Raw genomic sequence first — 26,105 nt, 5'->3', positions numbered from 1 at the left:
TTTAAGATTTTTGCATCAGTAGTCATTCGGAAAATAGATCTTATAATTTTCTTTCTTTGGGTCCTTCCTGGTTTAGGTATCAGCAGCATATCTGTGTCATAAATGGAATTTGGTAGGACTCCTCCTTCCTCATGTTCCCAAATAGTTTGTATAGTATTGGAATTAATTGTTCTTTAAATGCTTGGTAGAATTCGCTTGTAAATCCATCTGGCCCTGGGGATTTTTTCTTAGGAAATTCATTAATGGCTTGTTCAGTTGTTTTTTTTTTCCTAAATGGGACTATTTATTTCCTCATTTGTTAATCTGGGCAGTCTATATTTTTGTATGTATTCATCTTTTTCACTTAGTTTATCAGATTTATTGACATAAAATAAACATAAACAATTTGTGTATGTTGAGTTCCTTGAAATTGATCTCTGATATTGACTCTTATGTGTTAGATTATTTTTTAAACTTTGGGTTTGCTTGATAGAAAGTCCTGAAAATCTGTAGGTTTGTTGAATGTCCATTTTTTTCTCATTCAATATTGTGAATAATTTTATTGAATGTGATATTTTTAGCCACAGGCCTAGTTCTTTTGATTGCTGGTAGATTCCAGGACCTGGGGGTCTTTTATGATCGCTGATAAGTTCAGTACAATTCTAAATGTAGCTCCAAAGTATTTTCTTGTTTCTTGAAAATGTTTCTCTTTGATTTGCAGTTTTTTGTTTTCCACAAAAGATTTCATTGAGATGGTCATTGGTGGATTTTTTCTATTTCTGCTTTCCCCTCTATCACTTCAGGACAATTTCTTGTATTATTTCTCACATCATTGTGTCAAGGTTCTTTTTTTGGTCAAAACTTTCAGGCAGTCCAATTATTCTTGTATTTTCTCTTGTTTTGTCAGGGTGTTTTTTTTTTTAATTTATTTAGAATTTTTTTTCCACAGTATATATGCATGAGTAATTTTTTTTTTATAATATTATCCCTTGTATTCATTTTTCCAAATTATCCCCCTCTCCCTTCACTCCCTCCCCCCGATGACAGGCAATCCCATACATTTTATATGTGTTACAATATAACCTAGATACAATATATGTATGTAAATACCATTTTCTTGTTGCACATTAAGTATTAGATTCCGAAGGTATAAGTAAACCTGGGTAGATAGAGAGTAGTGCTAACAATTTACATTCACTTCCCAGTGTTCCTTCTCTGGGTGTAGTTATTTCTGTCCATCATTGATCAACTGGAAGTGAGATGTATCTTCTTTATGTTGAAGATATCCACTTCCATCAGAATACATCTTCATACAACATTGAAGTGTACAGCGATCTTCTGGTTCTATTCATTTCACTCAGCATCAGTTGATGCAAGTCTCTCCAAGCCTCTCTGTATTCCTCCTGCTGGTCATTTCTTACAGAGCAATAATATTCCATAACCTTCATATACCATAATTTACCCAACCATTCTCCAATTGATGGACATCCATTCATTTTCCAGTTTCTAGCTACTACAAAAAGAGCTGCCACAAACATTTTGGCACACATAGGTCCCTTTCCCCTCCTCAGTATTTCTTTGTGCTATAAGTCCAATAACAGCAATGCTGGGTCAAAGGGTATGCACAGTTTGATAACTTTTTGGGCATAGTTCCAAATTGCTCTCCAGAATGGCTGGATTCTTTCACAACTCCACCAACAATGTATCAGTGTCCCAGTTTTCCCACATCCCCTCCAACATTCATCACTATTTGTTCCTGTCATCTTAGCCAATCCTGTCAGGGTTTTTTAAATAAGATGTTTCATATTCTATTCTATCTTTTCATTCTTTATAATGTTTTGCTTTTTCTTGGTCTCTCTTAGAGAGATTTCATTGGCTTCCCCTTGCCCAATTCTAATTTTTAAAGAGTTATTTTCATCTTTGAGACTCCTTTACTAATTGTTTCATAATCTTGTTTTTCTTGGATGGCTTTTTTTTTTTTTTTTAAGTTTTTCCTCAATGTGTCTCATTTGATTTTCAGATTCTTTGCGTTCTGTAGATTCTTTGAGCCATTTCACAATAATCTTTTGGTAGAAGCTTTTTTCCCTTCATTGTGATCCTCTGAAGATGAACCTTGGTCTTCTCTGTTCTGTTTGGGTTCTTTTTTCTTTTCCAGTCATCTCTTCCATCCTTTAATAAGACATAGACCTCTAATCATAGGGTGGGGGAATGGTTCCTCCAGCCTCATCTCAGCCCTCTGCCCTAGAACTCTAATCTAAGAGCTCCCCTCTCTTGCAAGTGCTCATTACCAGCATCTTTCCTGCCCCTTTGCTCTCAGGAAGTGTGTTGGTTCCTTTTTTCCTATGGCTACATCCCTGCAACCCAGCTAGGCCTGGTGATCCTAATCAGTGGAGGTTCCCTCAGTCTTCCAGGTCTTCAGACCCACAGTGTCCAGGAGGCAAAAGTTTCTGTGGTTCCTGCTGAGACTTCGGCCAAACCCAGCCAGCCCCAGGACTCCCTGCTTGGTGTTTCTGCAGAGCCAAACTGAAGGTGTCTGTACTTCATAGGGGTAAATCCCCAGCCTGGGGTCTTTCTTCAGATCTTCTTTGGTTATACTAGGAGGACCACTGTTCTGCCTCAAATTTTCTTGATTTTTACTAATCTATGTTCATCCTGAGGCACAATTTGTTCTATTTGTTGGGTAAATCTGGAGAGCTTGAAATTTACCAACCTACTCTGTCATCTTCCCAGAATCCTTCTCTGATTTTCAGAATTTCTAATTTTGTATTTAATTAGGGGCTAATTGGGGGGGATTTAAAGTTCTTTAGTTGCAAGCCCAATTCATTGATCTTCTGTTTCTCTATTTTATTCATGTAACCACCTAAGGATATAAAATTTCTTTTGGGGCTACTTTGTTATAGAACTGTTACAACTGTCCCTTTTCTCTTGCTTTTCTCTTATCTCTTGGAGATGCAGCTGGATCAAAAGATGTTCACATTTTGCTATCTTTTGAGGTATGGCTTCAAATTACTTTTCAGAATGACCATACTAATCTGCAGGTCTACCAGCAGTGCAATAATATGTATATTTCCCTCCAAGCCTGCTTAACAGTTGTTACTTTGCTCTTTACCATTTAATTTGCCTTAATTTGCACTTATGTAATTATCTTTTCACTGTTTAACTCTTTGGGAATGGCTCTAAATAGAAATCTAAAAATGTACACAATTAGGCATTTACAAACTATAGATGAAGTAAATAAATGAAAATGAGAAAATTGTGCTTGATCCTGTATCATTTTCTTATTGATCCTATTTATAAGTAATTAATTTTGTCTTGTAACTGCTTAAGTTATAATTCTTTGTCTCTGAACTTAGTTCAGAGTTCAACTGGCCTGTCATGCTTAAATTTAAAAATCCAACTAAGTTCTGTAAGGATTTCAAGGAATTTAACCGATCTTGAAGAACACATGAACACAGCAGAAATTTGGGTGTGATATCTTTACTCTGTCAAGCTGTTTTTCAAGATTTCTGGTTTGCTGCCCAAAAGTCCAGTCCTTCACTTCACATCTGCACTCAGATAGCAAACACTTTTTATTCTCATGAGAGAAGGGAATCATTTTAACCCCCATTACCAAACTTTATGCCAGCCATGTTCCCTGTCCTCCAGCTTTTTAACCCCTGGCACCCACCGGCATGCAGTTTTATCCAGTCAAGCAAATGATTAGAGGAAATTATCCAGCTTCAGTTGATGATATTCCCTCGATTTCTATTTCTTTGCCCTACAAAAAGAGCTGCTATAAAAATTTTTTTATGTGTAGGTCCTTTCCCCTTTTTTATGATTTCCTTGGGATACATACCTAATAGTGGTGTTGCTTGATCAAAAGTCTACACAGTCTGATTGTATTTGGGCATAGTTCCAAATTGCTTTCCAACTCCAACTGTGCATTAGTGTCAGTTTTTCTCACATCTTCAACATTTATCATTTCCTTTTTCTGTCATATTAATCTATCAAACCACATTCTGTGTATGTTAGTTTTTTAAATGTGGCTTGGATTTTTTTTTTCCACCTGAAACTTTATTTCTGTCCTTTGGCCATTTACCAATTGGAAAATGACTTCTTATTCTTATAAATTTGACTCAGTTCTTTATGAATTTGAAAAATGAGGCCTTTATCAGAAACACTTCCTATAAAAATTGTTTCCCATCTTCCAGCTTTAGTTGAATTAGTTTTGTGGACAGCCTTTTTAATTTAACATAATCAAAATTATTCTTTTTCCATTTGATAATGTTCTTTATTTCTATGAAAATCTTCCCTTCTCCACAGATAAGACAGTTAAACTATTCCTCATTCTTATTTGCTTATGGTATCATTCTTTATTCCTAAATCATGTACCTATTTGGACCTTACCATGGTATACAGTGTAAACTCAGAAATGTTGGAATCAAGTCATGAATAGCTTTTAATACCAAACAGATAAGTTTGTATTTGGTACTAGAGCGAATCAGTGTAGTATATTAAGTAAGGAAGAAGTAATATAATCAAACTTTTACTTGAGAAATATCATTTTGATATCTTTGTGGAAGATGGGAAAGATGGGAAACTGGAATACCAATAAGAAAGTTCTTGTAATAGTTTTGGGCAAGAGATAAAAGTAGTGACATTCTGAATAAAGAAATGACAAGTTTTATCCAGTTGAATTATAACTCTCAAAGCAATTGTATAATGGAATAAAGAATAAAAAATAATTACGTCAAGATGGCCCATGACCCTGGATGACTGGGAAGATGGTTGTATCTTCAATCAAAATAAAAAATGTCAGAAGAGGGCTTGAGGATATAGTCTCTTTTGAGATACTTATTGGATATCAGGCTTAAAGTATCAAATAAGATATTTATGATACAGACTTGGAGTTCAGGAAGAGATTAGGTCTAATCTTCCAGGAGTCATCAGGTACATTTAGAAGAGAGATTATAATTCATGAGAGATGATTTATCAAGTGAGATTACAGTTAAAAGAAAAAAGGACTTGGAACAGTGCTTTGGGGCACACCAATGATAGGGGCCAAGATATGAATGGTAATCTAGTAAAGGAGATTGAGAAGCAAAGGCTAGATATAGTAGAAAAACCAAGAAAGAGAAATATCACAAAAACCCAAAGGAAAGGAGAGGAGGAAAGGCCAGAAAGAATGAGGGCTAAGAAAAGGCCATCAGTTTGGCAGTTAAGAAATCATTAATAATTTGGGTAATTAGTTTCAATTGAATAAGGTAAAAAGACAGACTGTAAGGGTTTCAAGAGGGGAGAGACTTTTCTAAGAGTCTTTTTCTTGAGAAATAAAGAATGGTAATTTAAAGAGATTATTAGGGTTAAGAAAAGAGCTTTTTTTTTTTTTTTTTAATGATAGGATCCTTTGAGTATGTTTTTAGCCTTCAATGATTAAAAAAAAAAAAAGTAAAAAAATGATTAAAAGGAATTGAAAGCAGAAATGATTTTTGAAGCAATCTACTTGAGAAGGAATCAAAACTATATAGGATGCAGTATTGACATTGTGAAAAGAGTGCTGATTCTAGAGTCAGTGGACCTCTCCATTCCTGAAATCTACTTCTGTAACCTTAGGTATTTAAGTTACATCTCTGGTCCCTCATCTATAGAGTCCAAGGGTTGGAGTTGTTGTCCTGTAAGCTCTAAGATGACCTTTTTTTTTTTTTTTTTTTTTTTTTTTTTTTGAGAAAAGAAGGTCCATCTCCAGAAACTGGAAACTGAGTGGATGCCAATCAATTAAAGAATGGCTGAATAAATTGTGGTATATGAATGTTATGGAATATTACTGTTCTGTAAGAAATAACCGGCAGAATGATTTCAGAAAGGCTTGGAGAGACTTACATGAACTGATGCTGAGTGAAATGAGCAGGACCAGCAGATCATTATATACTTCAACAACAATACTATATGATGATCAATTCTGATGGATGTGGCCCTCTTCAATAATGAGATGAACCATATTGGTTCTAAAAGAGCAGTAATGAATTGAACCAGCTATACCTAGCAAAAGAACTCTGGGAGATGACTGTGAACCACTACATAGAATTCCCCAATCCCTTTATTTTTGTCCACTTGAATTTTTGATTTCCTTCACAGGTTAATTGTAGACTATTTCAAAGTCCAATTCTTTTTGTACAGCAAAATAGCTGTATGGATATGTATACATATATTGTATTTAACATATCCTTTAACTTATTTAACAAGTATTAGTCAACCTGCCATCTGGGGGAGGGGGTGAGGAGAAGGAAGGGAAAAATTGGAACAAAAGGTTTTGCAATTGTCAATGCTGAAAAATTACCCATGCATATATCTTGTAAATAAAAAGCTGTAATTAAAAAAAAAGAAAAGAAAAGAATAAGGGCCATCGTTTTGTCAAAGAATGGAGTGAAGAAAAAAATGGGGAATGATAAAAAGATGTTTTGAAATACAAACAGAGGCAGCTCTTGATGAACCTGCTATTTTCTTAATTTAAAAAAAAAAAATTATGTTCCTGGTAGGGGTGGAGGAGGACTAGTATAAAAGACTTGAGATAAATGAAAATTTGGTAGAGTTACTTTGAGGAATGTGGAAATAGAGAATCAATTAGGGGAAAAATAAAGATTTTTTTTCCTTATACCTATGTATAGTTTTGGAGTATATTTCTTAATGTGTTGAAAGTTGTATATCTTCCTGTTTTTACTTCTCTGTGAATATGTTGCATTCTCTCAGTAAATATAAGTTCTTTGATAATAGGAACTGTTTCACTACTATATTTGTATCTTCAGTGCCTAGTAAAGTCCCTGATATATACTAGACACTTAATAAATGCTTGTTAATTGATTAATTTATAGATGGCAGGGGAAGATAGAAAATTTACATGGCTTGCCAACATGTGATAAGTTGAAGGAAGAGATTTTACAGGTACAGAGTAAAATTCTTTGTGGTTCTAAAAGGGAAGGTTTCTTGGAAAAAATGGCATTTCTAAAAATTTATTTATTTACAAAGCATATGTATAGGTAATTTTTCCAAGATTGACCCTTGCAAAACCTTTTGTTCCAAATTTTCCCCACTCCCTCCCCTAGCTGGCAGGTAGTCCAATACATGTTAAATATATTGAAATACATGTTAAATACATTATATGTATATATTTATTATAATTATCTTGCTACACAAGAAAAATCAGATCAAGAATGAAGGAAAAGAAAAACTGAGAAAGAAAACGAAATGCAAGTAAATAACAGAGTGAAAATGATGTGTTGTGGTCCATACTCATGATTCTCTCTCTGGGTATAGATGGCTGTCTTCATCACTGAACAAGTAGAACTGGTTTGAACGTTCTTGAAGAGAGCTACTTCCATCAGAATTGATCTATATTGTCTTGTTGTTGCTGTGTATAATGATCTCCTGGTTCTGCTCATTTCATTTAGCATCAATTCATGTAGGTCTCGCCAAGCCTCTCTGAAATCATTCTGATGGTCATTTCTTTTTTTTTTTTTTTTTTAATAACTTTTTATTGACAGCACATATGCATAGGTAATTTGTTACAACATTATCCCTTGCACGCACTTCTGTTCCAATTTTTCCCTTCCCTTCCTCCACCCCTCCCCTAGATGGCAGACAGTCTTATACATTTTAAATATGTTATAGTATAACCTAGATACAGTATATATGTGCAGAACTGAACAGTTCTCTTGTTGCACAGGAAGAATTGGATTCAGAAGATAAAAATAAGAAAAACAAAAATGCAAACAGTTTACACTAATTTCCCAGTGTTCCTTTTCTGTGTGTAGTTGATTCTGTCCATCACTGATCAATTGGAACTGAATTAGAGCTTCTATTTATCGAAAATATCCATTTCCATCAGAATATATTCTCATACAGTATTATTGTTGAAGTATATAATGATCTCTTGATTTCACTCAGCATCAATTCATGTATTTCCAAGCCTTTCTGTATTCATCCTGCTGGTCCTTTCATACAGAACAGTAATATTCCATAACTTTCATATACCACAATTTATCCAATCATTCTCCAATTGATGGGCATCCATTCATTTTCCAGTTTCTAGCCACTACAAAAAGGGCTGCCACAAACTTTTTGGCACATGCAGGTCCCTTTCCCTTCTTTAGTATCTCTTTGGGATATAAGCCCAGTAGTAACACTGTTGGATCAAAGGGTATGCACAGTTTGATAATTTTTTGGGTTATAATTCTGATGGTCAATTCTTACAAAGCAATAGTATTCCATAGCGTTCATATACCATAATTTATTCAGCCATTCTCCAATTGATGGGCATTCCCTCAGTTTCCAGTTCCTTGCCACAAACATTTTTGCACATACAGGTCCCTTTCCCTCCTTTAAAATCTCTTTGGGATATAAGCCCAGGAGAAACACTGCTGGATCAAAGGTATGAACAGTTTGATAACTTTTTGAACATAGCTCCAATCTGCTCTCCAGAATGGTTAGATCTGTTCACAGTTCCATCAACAATGTATCAGTGTCCCAGTTTTCCCACACACAGACTATGTTCTATATTCTTCTAATTTGTTTATACTACCATTCTTTATGCCTAGATCATGAACCCTTTTTAACCTTATCTTGGTATATGGTGTTAAGATGTGGGTCTATGTTTACTCTCTACCATACTGGTTTCCAATTTTCCCAGCAGTTTTGTCAAATAGTGAATTCTTATCCCAAAAGCTGGGGCCTTTAGGTTTGTTAAACACTAGATTATTATAGTCATTGAGTATTTTGTTCTGTGAACCTAACACTGATCAAGTTCTCTATTTCTTAGCCAGTAGCAATTGGTTTTAGTGACCACTGCTTTATAATATAGTTTTAAATCAGGCACAGGTAGGCCAAATTCATTTGATTTTCTCTTCATTAATTCCTTTGAAATTCTTGACCTTTTGTTCTTCCAGAGGAATTTTGATATTTTTTCTAGGTCAGTAAAATAGTTTCTTAGGAATTTAATTTGTATAGTGCTAAATAAATAGGTTAGTTTAGGGAGTGTTGTCATCTTTATTATATTTGTTTGACCTATCCAAGAGCACTTGATATTTTTCCAATTGTTTACATCTAACTTTATTTGTGTGGAAAATGTTTTGTAGTTTTGCTCACATAATCTGACTTTCCTTTGGCAGATGGATTCCCAAGTATTTTATACTAGCGGCAGTTATTTTAAATAGAATTTCTGTGGTAAATTAGAATTGCCAATTTCTGTGGCAAAATAGAATTTCTAGTGGCAAAAACTGGAAACTGGGTGAATTCCCACCTGTTGGAGAATGGCTGAATAAGTTATGGTATATGAATGTTATAGAATATTATTGTTCTATAAGAATGATCAGCAGGATGATTTCAGAGAAGCCTGGAGAGACTTACATGAACTGATGCTAGGTAGAATGAGCAGAACCAGGAGATTATTGTACACAGCAACAAAATTATATGATGTTCATTGTGACTCTTGCCAACAACAATGAGATGATTGAGGATTGATCACAATCCTGTGCTGAAGAGAACCATCTACACCCAGAGAGAGGGTGTTCTCACTCTTTTTGTTATTTGCTTGCATTTTGTTTTCTTATAATGTATGCTTGTCAATTAGGGGAGGGTATGGGGGGAAAGGAAGGGAAAATTTGGAACACAAGGTTATGCAAGGATCAGTGTTGAAAAACTATCCATGCGTATGTTTTAAAAATAAAAAGTTTTAATTAAAAAAAAAAAGTATAGCTAGAAATCCTAGGAAATGGGGATGATAGGGGCAATTTAAGGAACATGAGTAAAGACTCAGAAGCTATCCCAAGATGTATTCAACAAGCATTTCAATTTAACAAAGTTTTATTAAATATATTCTTTGTACTAAGTGCTGACATATAAAAATTTTTAAATCCCTGCTTTATCAAAAACTTTTATGTTCTCTTTGAGGAGTGAGGAGGAAGAGAGGATGGCATGCATTTGCTCCAGAACAGAGAATTAATGGAAGGGAGATATATGAAATAACTCTGGAAGAGAGAGGATGATGTTCAGTTGTAGGGAGTCTTGAATGCAGAATGCTATTCAAAGGAATTTTAATTATAATCAATAACCTGTAGAGAGCTACTGAAGATCTTTGAGGAGCAAAATAACACAAGTTTGCATAAGGAAGATGTTATTGGTAGCTTTGGAAAGTAATGTCTTGGAATATGGAGAAAACAGTGTGAACTTAAGAGAGCAATTGAATTAAAAGGTGAATATGGCAACTAGATTTTAGAAGTTGTGCAAACAATGAGTGATGAAGAAATGAAGGAAATGGCTGCAGATAATTCTTCCTGTAAGATTGACCATGAAGTGGGGGAAAGAGAATAGATAGAAGACAAAGAAAAGTGATTGTTTTTGTTGTTTAGTTTGTTTCAGTTGTATAGTTTGGTTGTTTTAGTGTTTAGAATGTTTTTAGAGAAAGGATCAGTAGTGAGAAAAAGATTGAAAATACGTGTGAAAAAGGAAATGGTTGCTGGAGCAAGGTTCTACAAGGAGAGATATGGAAGGAATTCAGTAGCACAGGTAGACAGGAACAATCTCAATGAAAAGTAGGAATACCTCCTCCTGGTACCAGGAGGGCAAATGATATAGAATTCTTGATACAAAATAGATGATATACAGAGAAGCTTATAAGTATGGAGGACAAGGATTTGAAAGACTGTAGTCATCAGATATTCCAAGTAAAATAGTGGTTCAAATATACTACTGTAAGTGTTGGTAATGTAGTTAACAATTAGGAACTTGAGAATGAAGAAAAGGATTTCAAGTAATTATTATGGGAAATGAAAATAAGTAAAATGAATAATAAGATAATAGAAAGATTCAGTCAATAATGAAGGGAGCAGCCAAGGTTATATAGCTTTTTCAAATTACAGTTGATTTTTACACCAATCCTATGAAGGAAAGAAGGTATTGACATTTTTTTTAAAACATTTTTATTTAAAGTTTTGTGTTCCAAATTCTGTTCTCCTCTCCTTTTCTCGGACAGTAAGCAATCAGATATGAGTTATGTATGTAATTAAAGTATAACATTTCCATATTAGTCAGTACAAGAAGACTGGAATAAATAGGTGAAAAAGTGCTTACATGCTTCAGTCTGTATTGAAACAATATGGGTTCTTTTTCTGGAGTATGCTTCATCATTAGTTCTTTGAGATTGTCTTGGATCATTTATTGCTGAGAACAGCTAAATCATTCACAATTTTTCATCAAACAATATTATTGTTACTGTATACAATGCTCTCCTTATTCTGGTCACTTCACTATGTATTAATTAATGCAAGTCTATCCAGGTTTTTCTGTAATCATCCTGCTTGGAATTAAAATTCTTTTAAAAATAATTTTTATCAACGTATTTTGTTACATCATCTACATTTGTGAAAGTCTTATCTTCACTCTCAAGCAAGCCTTTCATTTTAATAGAGAATTTTAAAAGGTATAAAGAGGAAGCAGTTCATAACCAGGTTTTTTAGCTCTTTTAAAAAATATGTCTTTTGTTTTTATATCATCCATTTTTCCCTGTATTTCTTTCCTTTAGTCTTTCCTGCTTCCAGAGGACCATCCCTTAGATCAAGGAATAAAAAAAAAAAAAAAAGAAAAGGAGAAAATAAATAAGCAAATACAATCAAAACATTAAGGAAAAGTCTGTTATTTGCAGTGTTTCACACAACATTTTTGTTTTATGATTGTAGTTCCTTTACATTTTTGTAGCAATTGTCATTGTTTTCCTTCACTTTGATATCCTAATCTTTTCTGTGCTTCTCTATCTTCAATTGCATTCATTATTTCCATTAATTAATGTACCACATTATGATTATAGCCACAAACAATTCTACTGTATTTGAACACATAGAGAACTGTACTATAATTTTCCACTAATAAAGCATTAATAATCTATCTTTCCACAGCTCTTCTCAAATTGATTATTTCCATTTTTTTTATTTCATCTTATTTATAAGGAAGAATTTTTGCCCCCCTTCTTATAGATTGGGAAAATGAGTCTCAAAGAGGTAAATAACTTGTGCAGGGTTACATAATAAGCAGTAGAGTCAGGACTTAAATCACTATTTTCTGATTCCAAGGCCAGTGCTTTCTTTCACTCATAAAATCCACCTCCGGGGTCCTCAGAAGAACCAAATGAAATGATTTGTAAGAGCATAAGCTAAGTAGGAATATCAGAGTGAATAACCAGGTACTGTAGAAGTTAATATTTCTTAAATATGCCCTCTCACTTTGAAAATAAAAAGCTTTTTTAAAAAATTAAATAAGTATATCCTCTTTAGCACTTTAAATATAGTTGTGAGCTTATGTGGATTGGAGATGGCAGAGAAAGATAAGTGTTAAATATCAACTTATATCCAGTTAGGCTACATAAAGGAGATGGGATTTCAAGGAAAGAAGGAAAATTGGCATGCTAATTCAAAGGAGATGTGTAGAATGCAATTTGAGAGTACATATAGTCAGAACAGGTAGCAAAGTAATCATTTATGCTCATATGCAAAAAACAAAACAAAACCAAAAAAACCCTAAATCTTAATGTAAGTCCTTATTTTACTTTTAAACAGACTACACCCACCTTCCTATTCCTCATTAGCTGGTCCATGTTTACAAAACAATGCTAGAAAGCAAATTACTCTTGCCCTGCATTTAGCCCATGCTCACATTTCTGCTTGACCACTTAGATTCAGGACTAATGCTTTTCCTCAACCACAAAGTCTCTTTTTCTCTGCCATACTGACCATTGGCAGTCAGTCACTTGGATTTCCTTACATCTTGAAGCCCTGTTTCCTGGACCTTTGACCTATTTTGTAGTCAGATAATCTAGTTTCTTTTGATGTCCTGGTTCCAAAATCCCTCAGGTTGCTCCTGATAATTTCATTCAGCATTCATAAAACAGATATTGTTAAATGCCCATTATGGATGAAAGACCATGGAAAATTTGAAGACAGATAATGCATGATCTTTGCTTACAAAGAGGCCACAATAAAATAGCCTTATATTATGTAAGTAAAACAAATAATAACTCAAAACTTTTTAACTTTTGTAACACCAAATCTTAGTTTTTGAATGTACCTCTAATTAACTTCAAATCTAACATTCCAAACTCGGAGTCCTGCATAGCGCATTTTTGCTCCTAATTTCTTGTCTCACTTGAGCTTATTGCCTCTGTTCTTCTATATAACATGTAAACAATGATTAGATCTGTTCCTATTCCTAGCACTCATTTGAGCTACATCCTCCCTGTCTACAGATAGGCTTTTCAGATTAATCTTCATTAATTTTTGAACAGTTATATTCCATCTCTGTATTTGAATCCTGACATCACACTGGCTTATCTGTTTTTGACTGAAATAGACAAGTTTTTTTTGTTTGTTTGTTTGGTTTTTTTTTTTTTTTTTGTTGTTTTGTTTTTTAAAGAAACCCTAGAGTAAACCTACCATAATATATTCATGCAAACTTAAACCATAGTACATCATGAAATTGGAAAGAATTTAAAACAAAATTTGCTGTCATTAATGAATATGTGATATTTGACCCTGTGTTCATTACCATAATCATGATTTATATGTAACTTATTTAGTGAGTCATATATTTCTCAGTAATGGGACCATAGGGTGCTATTTTTTCTTTGCCCCAGGTGTTCAGGCCAACTGACAAATTGAAATGAATTAAATAACCAATATAAACAATGTTTATAAAAATTTAATACTACTTATTAAGTTGTGTCCTTGTTTTCTTCTTGTCTCTAGGGTTACAGCTGAAGTAAAACATAATACTTCTAATACTGTGGTGTGCAGAGTGCAAGGGGAATGGAATAGTGTCCTTGAGTTCACTTATAGCAATGGAGAGACAAAGTATGTGGACTTGACTAAATTATCTGTGACCAAAAAAAGAGTACGACCCTTGGAAAAGCAGGGCCCTTTTGAATCTCGGTAGGTCATCATGGTATGGTAGAAGGTGTTCTAGTCAGGATTTAGAAAATCTGAGTTCTAATCTCAGTTCTTCCATTAACTTCTAACCTTAAACTTTCCTTTCAGCTTCTCTTTAAATGATCAACACTTAATTCTAAGTGACATTTAACTAAATGGTTTATTGTAGACGTCAAGTCGTAAATAAATGTCCAGATATTCAGGTCAAGTATTTTTAGGCTTAATCCTGTTTTAACAAGGTTATATATGCTTCTAAATTTGTAAAACCAAGCAGAACATATTGCTATTAAAATTCATTTAGTCTATATGTTCCCCAAATTAATTTTAAATTTTTAATCCCTGTCGCATAGCAATCAGTGAAAGTAGATACAAATATAGATATAATAACAATTTTTTAATATCAAAATTCATGTAGCTCCATTTCAAGTCTGAATGGATTTTGTTTAGAAAAGAAATCAGAACCTGGGTTTTAAAAAATTACCATCATTTGAAAGACAATCAAATCTATCTCATAGGCTTTTGTTTTGTTCATTGGAGTGCTTGTAAAATGTAAAAGAAAAAGAAAAACTTTCTGATTTCAGACGACTGTGGAAAAATGTCACAGAGTCTCTGAGGGATTCTGAAATTGATAAGGCAACAGAACATAAACGAGCCCTAGAGGAACGTCAGAGGAGTGAAGAGAAACATCGTGCTGAAACAGGCACACCATGGCAAACCAAATACTTTATTAAAGAGGTAGGTGTCATTCCTTCTTAAGACTGACTCTCATCTCACAAATCTATTATTCAAAACAGCCCGGTTTAACTATCCTTTATTTTTCAATTACTCATTTCAGTGTCAGAAAAGGCTGTATGACTGCAATTTGTTGAAAAAGGTTTCATGATTTTCATTTGCAACAGTGAGCTTATTAATGCTTCATTTAAAATAAGTTAGCTAGTGGTGTCAAGTGGCTCCTTCAAGTTATGCAAACCATAAAAGGGTATACAAATATCAATTATTGTTAACTAGGAAGAGGAGTAATTGTTAGCATATTTGGTGTGTAATCCTGCATAATGTGTCTGGGAATCACTTCCCATATCCTGAGAATATAATAACATGATAGATCCTTTTTGCATTAGTAACAGCAGGTGGTGTTCTAGAACAATAAAAGAAAAACTCGGTGCGAAACATGACATATAAGCAAAATGGCGAATAAGCATGGTGCATGACACCAAATACTGTCATATAGCATTTCTTAAACATAAAATTATTATATTTTTTAAAATGCTAACCCAGTGGTAGACTGTAATAATAAAGTTATAGGTACCACCAAATTCCATTGCCTTCTGGAGTCTAGTCAGATTCCATCTATATCATTATGCTCATTTTTAAAGGGGATATTGACAAGTAAGCATTTTCATTGGATGGTGAAAGTTCTTAAATGTGTAGCATATTACAGTTGATTGAAGGAAAGGTTTAACTTAAAAAATATAAAACTAGTCATTATAACTGCCTAAATTCAAAATAGATGAAGACCTGTTTTATATAAAAGGGAGAATTGACCTTAATTAAGCTTTAAGTTAATATTAAACAGATTGTAGTATAAAATTCCTATTAGCCATCCAGTAGCATATTGGGTGGCTTGACAGAATAGGAAACACCTTGTCACTGAGAGTTTGCAGACAGATTCTGAAAGTTTTTGATACCAATAAAGACATGAAAGAAAGAATGAATTTGTTCTGTAAAACTGAGAGAAAAAATAGACTAAAATTTGTAAGAGTTGAAAGAAAAGGATTAAATTGTACTTAGATATCCTTTTCTTTTCCACTGTTCTATTAATGTTCAAGTTATTTGTAATTACAGTTCTAACATATCTTTGAACAATATTAAAATAAGTCCATTGATCTTTTTAGCTTGGTAGTAGATGAATTCTCCTGTTGGGACAAAATATTTTCGTTTGGCTTTAAAGCTTATCTTCTTAATTATTTGGATTATGACTTAGCAAAACAGATTTGTGACGAGTATCAAATCTCACCTTTTACCTTATATCATGTCTTTGTTCAGTTAGAGTCAGCAACTTCCAAATCTTGCCTCGATTTGAGCTTCATAAAACTTAGAAAATCAGGTTGTTTTATGTTTATATATAAATATTTTTAAAGCATGTCTCTTTGGGACAGGAAGGAGATTTTAAAATGCCAATTTCTGGTTCCTTCTCTTAATTATGGAGATTGAAGGCTTTGTAGCACATCTCTCATCTTTGGTTCTTCACACTATTTAAAAGACATTGACTATAGGGAGCTTATTTATGCTTGAGTATATTTTTCTTTTTTTTTCTTTTTTTTTATAGTTTTTATTTACCAGATATATGCATGGTAATTTTACAGCATTTACAATTGCCAAACCTTTTGTTCTAATTTTTTTCCTCCTCTCCCTCACCCCAGATGGCAGATTGACCAATACATGTTAAATATGAGACCTAACCATTGTTAATTCTAATACCCCCAGAAACATAATCTCAATATTCCTTTCATGAAATGAGTCTAGTATTTTTATAAGCAAGATCTCAAAAATGTAGTCAGAAAATCACTTTGCAAATCTAGAAGTATTATAGAAATGCCAAGTATTGTTATTGAAAATTAGAGCTTGAGAATGTATAATAATAAAATATTGGCTCAGAAAACACCTTTTCATACTATTTAAGATGAATCCAGTACTTTACAGGTGAAAAACAAAAACAAAAGCAAAAATAAGCAAGCAATAAGAACAAAAAAAATCCCAGAAAACAAAATAATCAAAAAAAAAAAAAGCCTGAAGGAAATGAAATAATCTACTTATGGTCAAACAACTGCTAATATTAACTAGAGCTGAATTCTCCATTTTCTTAAATAATTTAATGACTTGGAATTTCAGTCCTGTACAATATACCCACATTCAAGTTAGTTTAATAAATGATTTCTTCTGCTCTGCTAAATATTCTTTTATGCTTGAGTTTAAAATAAAATTATCTACTGGTATCAAATGGCTATTTAAAAATTAAATTATGCAAACCACAAAAGGCTATATAAATCAATTATTATTAAGTAGGAAGATGAGTAATTGTCAGCATTTCAGTGTGTATCCTGCCTGATGGGTCTTTAATTTAAGGTCTGGGAATCACCTCATGTCTTGAGAATATCATTTATACTCAGATATATAGACTTGGTCATAGATCATGTAGAGCACCAAGTAGAGAGAAGAGAATTTGTTCTATACCTCATACTATAGAAACTTTGGTAAAACCCAGAAGTAAGTCTTTTCAACTCCCTCTGGGTTTCTCAGGTTGTGATAATATCTTCTCCCACATTATTTCACAAAAGTATTAAGATTATGAAAGTGTCGGGGCAACTAGGTGGCACAGTGAATAGAGCACTAGCCTTGAATTCAGGAGGACTTGAGTTTAAATCTGGTCTCAGACACTTAACACTTCCTAGCTGTGTGACCCTGGGCAAGTCACTTAACCCCAACCTCAAGGAAAAAAAAAAAAGAAAGTCTCTACAAATGCAGAGATAAAAATTCCAGGCAGTTTTACAGTTATTAGGCATTTAGGAAGTATCTACTTTGTGTAAACACTGCTAAATACTAGGGAATATAATAAAAGGTCCCTGCCCTTGAGGAACTCAATCTGCAGATTACAGTCTTTCTCTATGCCTTATCTTACTAAGTAGTCTTCATCATGAGTTGTTGTGGTTGAAAAAATTAAAACCAAATAGTTTTCTTGTGATAAACCTCTTCAAACTCATTGTTCCAATTTCCCTTCAACATGAAAATTTTGTCATTTTTCAATAGCCAATGTAATAGGTATGAGGTAGTATGTTAGTATTGTTTTAATTTGCATTTCTCTAATCAATAGTGAATTTTTTTTCATGTGACTATAAATAGCTTGATTAATTCATCCAAAAACTGTTAATATCTTTTTCTCAGTAGTATTTTTCCAAATGTATGTAAAGATAGTTTTCAACATTCATTTTTGTAAAACTTTTGTTTTTTCTTTCTCCCTCCCCCAAACAGCAAGCAATCTGATATAGGTTAAATATGTAGAATCTATATTTTCTTATTTATCATGTTGTGCAATAAAAATCAGAAAAAAGGGAAGAAACCATAAGAAAGGGGAAAAAACAAAAAGGTGAGAATACTATGTTTTGATTCTTATTCAGTCTCCATAGTTCTCTCTCTGGATGCAATCATCATTTTTTTTTCTGAACTCTATTGGAATTGTCTTGAATCCCCACATTGCTGAGAAGAGCCAAGACTCTGTACAATGTTCTCTTGGTTTTGCTCACTTCTTCACTCACCATCAGTTTGTGTAATCTTTTGATCATTTTCAATTGGGGAATGGCTCTTTTAATAAATTTGACTCAGTTCCCTATACATTTGAGAAAATATGTGCTTTATCATTTTCAAAGTACATTCATAAACATTTCATCCAATTTTTGCAACTTATTTGTAATTCTATATTACAGATGAAGAAACTGAATTTTGAGAGGTTCGGTGCCTTTTTTTGAAGTATTTTACATAAATACATAATTTAACAGGGGCTAGAATACTGATTCTAAGTCCTTGTTCTCAATACCTCAGCCAATCGTTCTGTCATACAGGATAGATTAGGAGAAAAGAGAGAGTTCAGTAAAGAAATGAAATAAGTCATAAGTTACTTCTTGGAATAGTAATAGAGTAGTAGATAAAAATAAGCTGCCAGGATTTTATCCCCCTATACTTGGAAGTGTGATGGTAAGTAGCAAGCTCTACCTTGTACCCAGTAAGCATTGGAAAGTCCACAAAAAATTTAGAAGGTATTACCAACATGAATACCGTATAATAAATTAACTGTGTCTTGAAAGGAACCATATATTATATTTCTTTGTGTCCTCCAGAATCATTAACACCATGTTCTGAAAACAAATGTTATAGAAAGAAAAAAATAAATGAATTCATAGAAAGAACTTTTCTGAATTGTTATTGTGAGTGGTGCAGACACCTTAGTCTGACCTAAATACAGTGTTTGTGAATGGACTTTATCCTTGGACAAGTGTGATCAGTTAATGAGTTTCCCTATCATTTCAAGTTTAAATGTATTTATTAGATTTTATTGATTTTCTTAGGTGGTATATTTTATTTTCTTCAAACTTATATTTTCTGGTCCTCATAATATTTAATAAAGATGGCACATAGCGTATCCCTCTCATTTCACAGGTGAGGAGACTGAGACACAAAAAAAATAAGTGATTTGTTTGAGGTCATTCTGCAATTTTCAGAGACATGTTTGTAACCCAAGATTTCTAATTTAATTTAGTGTTCTTTTAACATTTGAAGATTAGAAAGGCGAAAGGGAGTCTTCTCAACAATGCAGTGATGCAAGATAATTCCAATAGACTTGGAATGGAAAATACATCCAGAGAGAGAACTATGAGACAATGTGGATCAAAACAGTATTTTCACTTTTGGGGGGTTTTTTCTTATGATTTTTTCCCCTTTTTTCTGATTTTTATTACACATTATAACAAATGTGGAAATATGGTTAAAATGATTGTACATGTATAACCTATATCAGATTGCTTGTTGTCTTGGGCAGGGGTATAGGAAGGAGGAAGAAAAATTTGAAATGCAAAGTCTTACAAAAATGAAGGTAAACTATCTTTACATGTATTTGGAAAAATAAAATACTATTGAAAAAAAAAGGCTAAAAGGAAAAATAAAATACTATTGGGAAAAAAAGGCCAAAGGCTAACAAGTATCCTTGTTAACATGCATGATTTCTTCTTGGTACACTGAAAGTGCTTTCTTTTCACTTCATTAAGGAAGGATGGGTATATAATAGCTTAGAATAATACATTTCTGCACTTGTCAGAATTGCCACACTTGATAATGCTCTTTGAAAGTAAGAATTGTTTCATTTTTTTTCCTATTTGGATCTTCATTGCTTAGTGTTTTCTGGCTCATATAGTAGGTGCTCAATACATGCTTATTTAGTTGATTTATTTGATGGTCATAGGTGAGGCCTTACTGGACAAAAATTTCACATCCTAAAAGTACCAGATATTTCTTTATGTTGTGGGCCAATAGGGCAGAATCTTTTTTGGTGTGGGAAGAGGCTTTTACTTCTAGAATGGACAGCTTCTATCTTTCCTACAGAGAGTAAAAGCATTTATTTAGTGGAATTCTTATCTAATTTCTTTTTCCATTTGTTTCAGGGAGAAGGCTGGGTTTATCATGACCCACTTTGGAAAACGATCCCAGTGACACAGCCTAGTGAGTGACACCAGCTAGCTAAGTCTACAGGATTTGGTTTCTTCTACTTACTTTACCCCTTACACTGTCAGAATGGAGTTGCTGCAATAAGTGTCTTGTTTTATGATGGCACAGTTTAAAAGGACACATCTACCAGGGCACTTTAGTACTACCAAAAATCCAAGATAATGAAATGGATCTTTCCACCAACTTCTTTCATATAATGCAAACAATACCATCTTCAAGTCTTTTACATGAATTATTAGGTAATTTATTTTTTATCTGGTTCCAGCTACTAAGGCTAACCAAGTTTCAGATCTCTTGACTTTGCAAGTAGCAACCAGACCCAGTAGTATGGGCACAGTGCCTCTGATTTTGTTGACATAAGATACATAGTCTCTTTTAAGGTTTATACTTTGCTTTGTGTCAGGGACTGATTATTCCCTGTTCATACAAGCAAAACCAGAAGAGCTGAAATTGCACAGCTTGTGTTTCAAAGAAGAAATTTGTGAAAAAAGACTGCAATTAAGGTGGAATCAGTCACTGGGCCTGGAATCAGTGTTGGAAACCAGCCAGATTGGGGTGACAAGACACTCTTCTTCAGAAAAAGACTGTATCTGAGAAAAGTATCAATCTCTGTTGAAATTCCCTTTTAAAAAAATTTATAAATTGATCAGAATTATAACCATGGAGAATTTTTTTCCCCACTGAACCATTTTAATATACTTGAACATAAAACTTACTTGAATGGAAAAAAGTCAGAATGCTTTTCAGCAGATTTTAATAAATATCACATGTGAGAGATTGTTTTTAACAAACATACTTGTCAGTGTGGTAAGGTTTTGGGACTTTCTTAAAATAAGGCAGTGAAAGGAATAGCAGACATTAAAAAATATATTACTTTTTTTGTCCTTAATTATTTTTTTTTTCATTTTGAAAGCCAATATATCCAGTATTATATTCTATTCCTGTGGATTAGTTTGATTTCACTTCATTCAGAATTCAGAGCAACCATCAGTATTTGTCATTAAGCTAGGAAGCTGTTAATTGTGATGGAAAACACATGAACTGTAGTTTTGTTTTGTTTTGTTTTGTTTTGAAAATCATATGTCAAAGAAAGGTTAGAATTTGAAATAGAAACAGTAGGAAATTGTATTCAGATATAGACATTCTTTTAATAAGTATTTTATTTGAAGCTTAAGAATTGCTGGCAAACAAGAGGATAGTGCTGATTATGGCTTTCATTATACATTCATTCAACAAGTATTTATTGAGTACTTACTGTGTACTCAACACTTGTTATTACAAGCTACCTTAATTTTCCCAGAGTGGTGCCTTATTCTGTTTCTTCTGATGTAGTCTTCCAATCAGTGTGTATCTATATAAATTTATTCACTAGCCATTTCTGGTGGCTGATTCCATTGCATCATCATGAGAACTCCTAAACTGTGTGATCCTGTCACTTGTATTCTACTAAAGGGATAAATGAAATGAGAATATCCAAAAAGGTTTAAATAGTTTTTCAACAAACTGTAAATCACACATGCAAACAATTTCCTTTATGCACAATTACTTAATAATTCCCTTGTTCATTTTGCTGTGAAATGCACTGAAAAATCTCAAAATGAGTCATGGTCCCTGTGTGGGAAAATGGAAAAATAATAAAACTACAAAAAACATTCAGCCTTTGTCTTTTCTCAGAAATTGGATGATTGCGAAGTAGGTATTCATATCACTAGATTTCTTGCTCTGTTTGAGATATCAGTAATTTTCTCTCTAAATCCATATCTTCAAGAATCTTTAACTTTTAGAGTTATCAAATACTGCCTTCAAATTCAGCCAATTTTTAAGTCTCTTTGTAGACAGAGTGTTCTGCTAGACAAAGTATATAAAACTCATTTTCTGTGCTCATGCTTGCAATATAGTATGTTAAGACACATGCTTATATATAATAAGTACCATAGGGAGATAGAAAATATTTTTTGTCAAGGTCGAAGGGGAAGGTTTTTTTTTGTTGTTGTTGTTGGTTTTTTTTTTTTTTTTTTTTAAACTAGTAGGGGACTCTATTTTGCTGGTTTGAGTTTTACTGGATGATTGCAGATTACAACTGGAAATATTCCAGGGACAGGAAATAATGAGTAAAGTCATGTACTAAATAGGTGGGAAATCACAGAGCACTGTGTTTGAAGCACACTAATACAATTGAAAGCATTGTATCTGTGTAGAGGAATAATGAGATATGTTTAGAAAGGTAGAGATGTCTCCATAAGGGACTTCTAAGACAAAATGTTGTATATATTGTCAAAAAAAAAAAATAAGTTGTACTCCCATGTTTTTGTTTCATAAGTTTTCTTAGTTATAAGGAAAGGTTCAATTTCAAGGCTGAGAGTGATATTTCCAGAAAAAAAAAAGGCATCAAGAAAACTTTTTTTATATATATTTATAAAACAAGAATAGGCTAGTACCAAATTGTGGAAGATCTTAGATTCCAGAAAAAGGAGTTGAGCTTTTTTCTGTAGGCAGTGAGATATGCTGGACCCATTTTAAATGGAGGAATGACATCATCAGATCTATACATCAGGGAAGGGGAAAAACCCAGAGTCATAGTTTGAACAACATTCAGTAAATATAGTCCTGAAAAAAGTGTTTGCAATTTCCTCTGACATTTGATTATTGCTGATTTGGGACAAGGTACTTAATCTTATATTAAAACTGGTGCATTAAGCTTATAATCTTTATCCTGAATTCATCTCAAAGTGATTTTTTGGTTGCCATCCTCTCTGCAATTTTAAATTTTCCACAATTTTCCTAAATTCAGGAATTCCTGAATTTCCTAAATTGTATGCACAAAATAGCAGTATTAGCTCCAACTTTATACACACACATAGAAATAATTACCTCCCCTGAGTCCACTAACAAAGAATTGTAAAGCAAGAAAGGGAAACAGAATTTTTATATTTATGCTCCTTTACCTTTAGTTGAAATTATTAGTTTTCTGTTCTGTTAAACATACTTAAAATATGTTGAGAGTTATTGCAAGAATATAAAAGAAAACCCAGACTTTTAAGAAATCATGACTTATGAGACCTAAGAATATTACACACACATAACAAATAACAACAAAAAAAAGATGAACATAATATAAAATTGCCCTCAGTTGCTGTCTCCCAATCCACCAGAGGTTTTTCTGTGCCCAAGTCAAACTGGTCATTGCTGCATCTATGTACTTGCCAGCTTTCCCCAGCATTTTCAATAACTGAATACTTTCCACCACATTGCTCTGCATATTCCACCAGGTTAATTCAACTGGTAGATTATGTGTTGCAAATACAAGTATACTATCTGTGAATACTTGGCAACCAAAGAAAATATGGCAGAAAGAGTAAAGAGCTTACTTTCATGTAATAATTTAATAAACACTTAGCATGCTAGGCAATGGAAAAGACACATAAGATAGTTCCTGAACTGAAGGAGCTTATAATCTAATAGGATTGTGTGTTCCTAGATTCAAAAGTAACCCACTTATTTTATAAATGAGGATACTGAGGCTATGATATATGGAAGGTTCACACAAACAAGTAAGGATATGGGGTTAAAATGAACCTGGGAGTTCCTAACTCCCAAAACTAGTGTTATATCCACTGGCATATATGAAAATAGCATTAATAAATAGTGTCATAAATTCCTGGAAGAAATAGAAGTTTAATATGTAGTTAAGTATAGAGTTAACAAGAGTTATTATTAACAAGTGGTAAATATAGAATGTTCCTAAAGTCTTACTGCAGGTTTTTTAAGTTTTAAAGCTTAAATAGCTTAGAACTGCACTAAGACCTTGGGAACCCAATGTATTACTCAAGATGCCATGAGGAAAATTGTCCTGGTATATAAACATTGATTGTTTCAAACAGCAAAAGATTGCATCTGACTTCCCACAGGAAAACAGACCTATAAATAAGTGTCTTTGAAATGAATATAGTTATATTCCTCTGAAGTCTGCACTCATGTGCAATTGATTGATTTTTTTTTTTTTTTCCTCCTCTGGATTTAGCTTTTCCCTTATGTGCTTATGTCAGTAAAGCCTCTTTGATATAAAACTATGGCTGATTGTCTTCATTTTCTCTTTTGAATTGGGGGATTCAGCCAAATACTGGAATCTAGAGTGATCAAGTTCTCTCAGTAGCTTCTAGGAAATTGACTTTGGCATACTTTTGCAGATTACACATAGAAACTTTATTTAGAAGAAATATGTTGACCTAGAAAAGATGAAAAAAGTCCAAGATTACTAAAGGGTTTGTTGTTGTTGCTGCTGCTTTTTAGTTTTAATTCTAAGACAATTTATGCCAAACCTAGTAGGTGATGATTTGAATAAGAGGTGAATTTGGCTGACCATTGCCCTTTTCAGCTGATAAAACATTTCATTCTCCAAAAGGGATAAAGTAGATTAGCATTTGTGTGTACTGCCTAAGATTCTCAGAGAACTCCATAGCTAACAAATTGGAAATTCTTAAAAACAAACAACAAAAAAAGCTAAAGCTCATGTAAAAAGTACTTAAAAAGTTTAGTACCTCCTAGTCTAAGTCTCCAGATTCATGACCCTGAAAAGATTAAGTATTTGGAATCTCACTAATTTCTTAAGAATTTAAAAACATCTATTAAACAAAACTTGCATCTTGACTCTGGACGTTACCATGGATCTATATATTGAAGACCATATAATATTGTAGATTCAGAGCTGGAGGTGATCTTAGAAGCAATTCAGATTCTTAATTTGGAAGATGAGGAAACTGAGGCCCAAAGAGATTGAGTAACTTACATGATCATGTAGACAGCAGGAAACATTTTATAGTGCCTTCTATATACCAAGAAATGTGCTAAGTCTGGAGATGGGAAGAAAGGCAAAAGATATTTCTTGCCCTCAGGAGCTCAATCTAATGGGGGAAACAACATCAAATAGCAGTTTCCATGGTATAGTGGTTTTCATGTTCATCTTACACAAGTGTTTATTGTAGATAGGATTTAAGACTTCAACTTGAAGGAAGCCAATAGATAAAAGATGAGGGAAAGCATTCTAAGCTTAGGTGAGAGTGAAAGTTCCTGGAGTCATGAAATGGATGTATCTTGTTTGAGAAATAGCAAAGAGGCCTATGCCCTTAGACTGAAGGGAAGGTGGAGATTGGCAAGGTTATAAAGGACTTTGAATGCCAAACAGGATTTTGTATTTGATCCTCAAAGTAATAAGAAATGCTGGAGTTTATTGAGTCAGGGATTAACCTAATCATAACTGTATTTTTTTTTAAGCTTTTTATTTTCAGAACATAGGCATGGATAATTTTTCCACATTGACCTTTGCATTGCCTTCTGTTTCAGATTTTCCTCTCCTCCCCCCATCCCCTCCCCTAGATGGCAAGTAATCCAATATATGTTATACATGTTAAAATATTATACTTGTATTTTAGAAAAATTGCTTTGGCAATTGGATGAGGAAGAACTGTAGTAGGGAAAGACTTATGGCTGACACCAACCAAAAGGTTATTATTTTTTTAAAGGTCTAAGCTTGAGGAAATGAGGAACTATGCCAGATGGTGGTTGTATCAGAGAAGATAAAGAATATTTGAAAGGTGTTGCAAAGGTGGAATTGATATACTTTGACAACAAATTGGATATAGGGGGTGAGAGACAAAAGTCCAGGATGTTTCCTACTGTGAGCATAGGAACCGAGAGGAACCCTTAGTAGTAATATGGAAGTTTGGAAATAGGGGAGGTTTTTGTGGAAAGAATAATGAGTTCAGTTTTGGACATGTTGAATTTAAGATGTCTATTGGACATCCAATTGATAGTTAATGAACAGTAGGAAATTTTAATATGAAGTCATCAGAGAAGTTAGAATTGAATGATTAGATTTGAGCATCAGCATAGAGATAATTGAATCTATGTGAGTTG

General features: G+C 33.3%; 1 protein-coding gene across 2 annotated transcripts in view; it reads left to right on the top strand.

Annotated features, from left to right (window-relative positions):
* The window catches only part of OSBPL11 (oxysterol binding protein like 11), a 94,641-nt gene extending 72,797 nt beyond the window's left edge, over nucleotides 1-21,844 (top strand). For both annotated transcript variants that reach the window (XM_074301460.1, XM_074301461.1), the window contains 3 exons: nucleotides 13,743-13,925; nucleotides 14,504-14,657; nucleotides 20,129-21,844. In XM_074301460.1, the coding sequence (XP_074157561.1) occupies nucleotides 13,743-13,925; nucleotides 14,504-14,657; nucleotides 20,129-20,194 (403 nt within the window). In that variant the 3' untranslated portion in view covers nucleotides 20,195-21,844. The remainder of the gene's footprint in view (nucleotides 1-13,742; nucleotides 13,926-14,503; nucleotides 14,658-20,128) is intronic.
* The last annotated feature ends 4,261 nt before the right edge of the window (nucleotides 21,845-26,105 follow it).

This window comes from Sminthopsis crassicaudata, chromosome 3 (genome assembly GCF_048593235.1).
Source record: "Sminthopsis crassicaudata isolate SCR6 chromosome 3, ASM4859323v1, whole genome shotgun sequence".
Taxonomy (NCBI): domain Eukaryota; kingdom Metazoa; phylum Chordata; class Mammalia; order Dasyuromorphia; family Dasyuridae; genus Sminthopsis; species Sminthopsis crassicaudata.
This window is presented reverse-complemented; position numbering and strand designations above follow the sequence as displayed.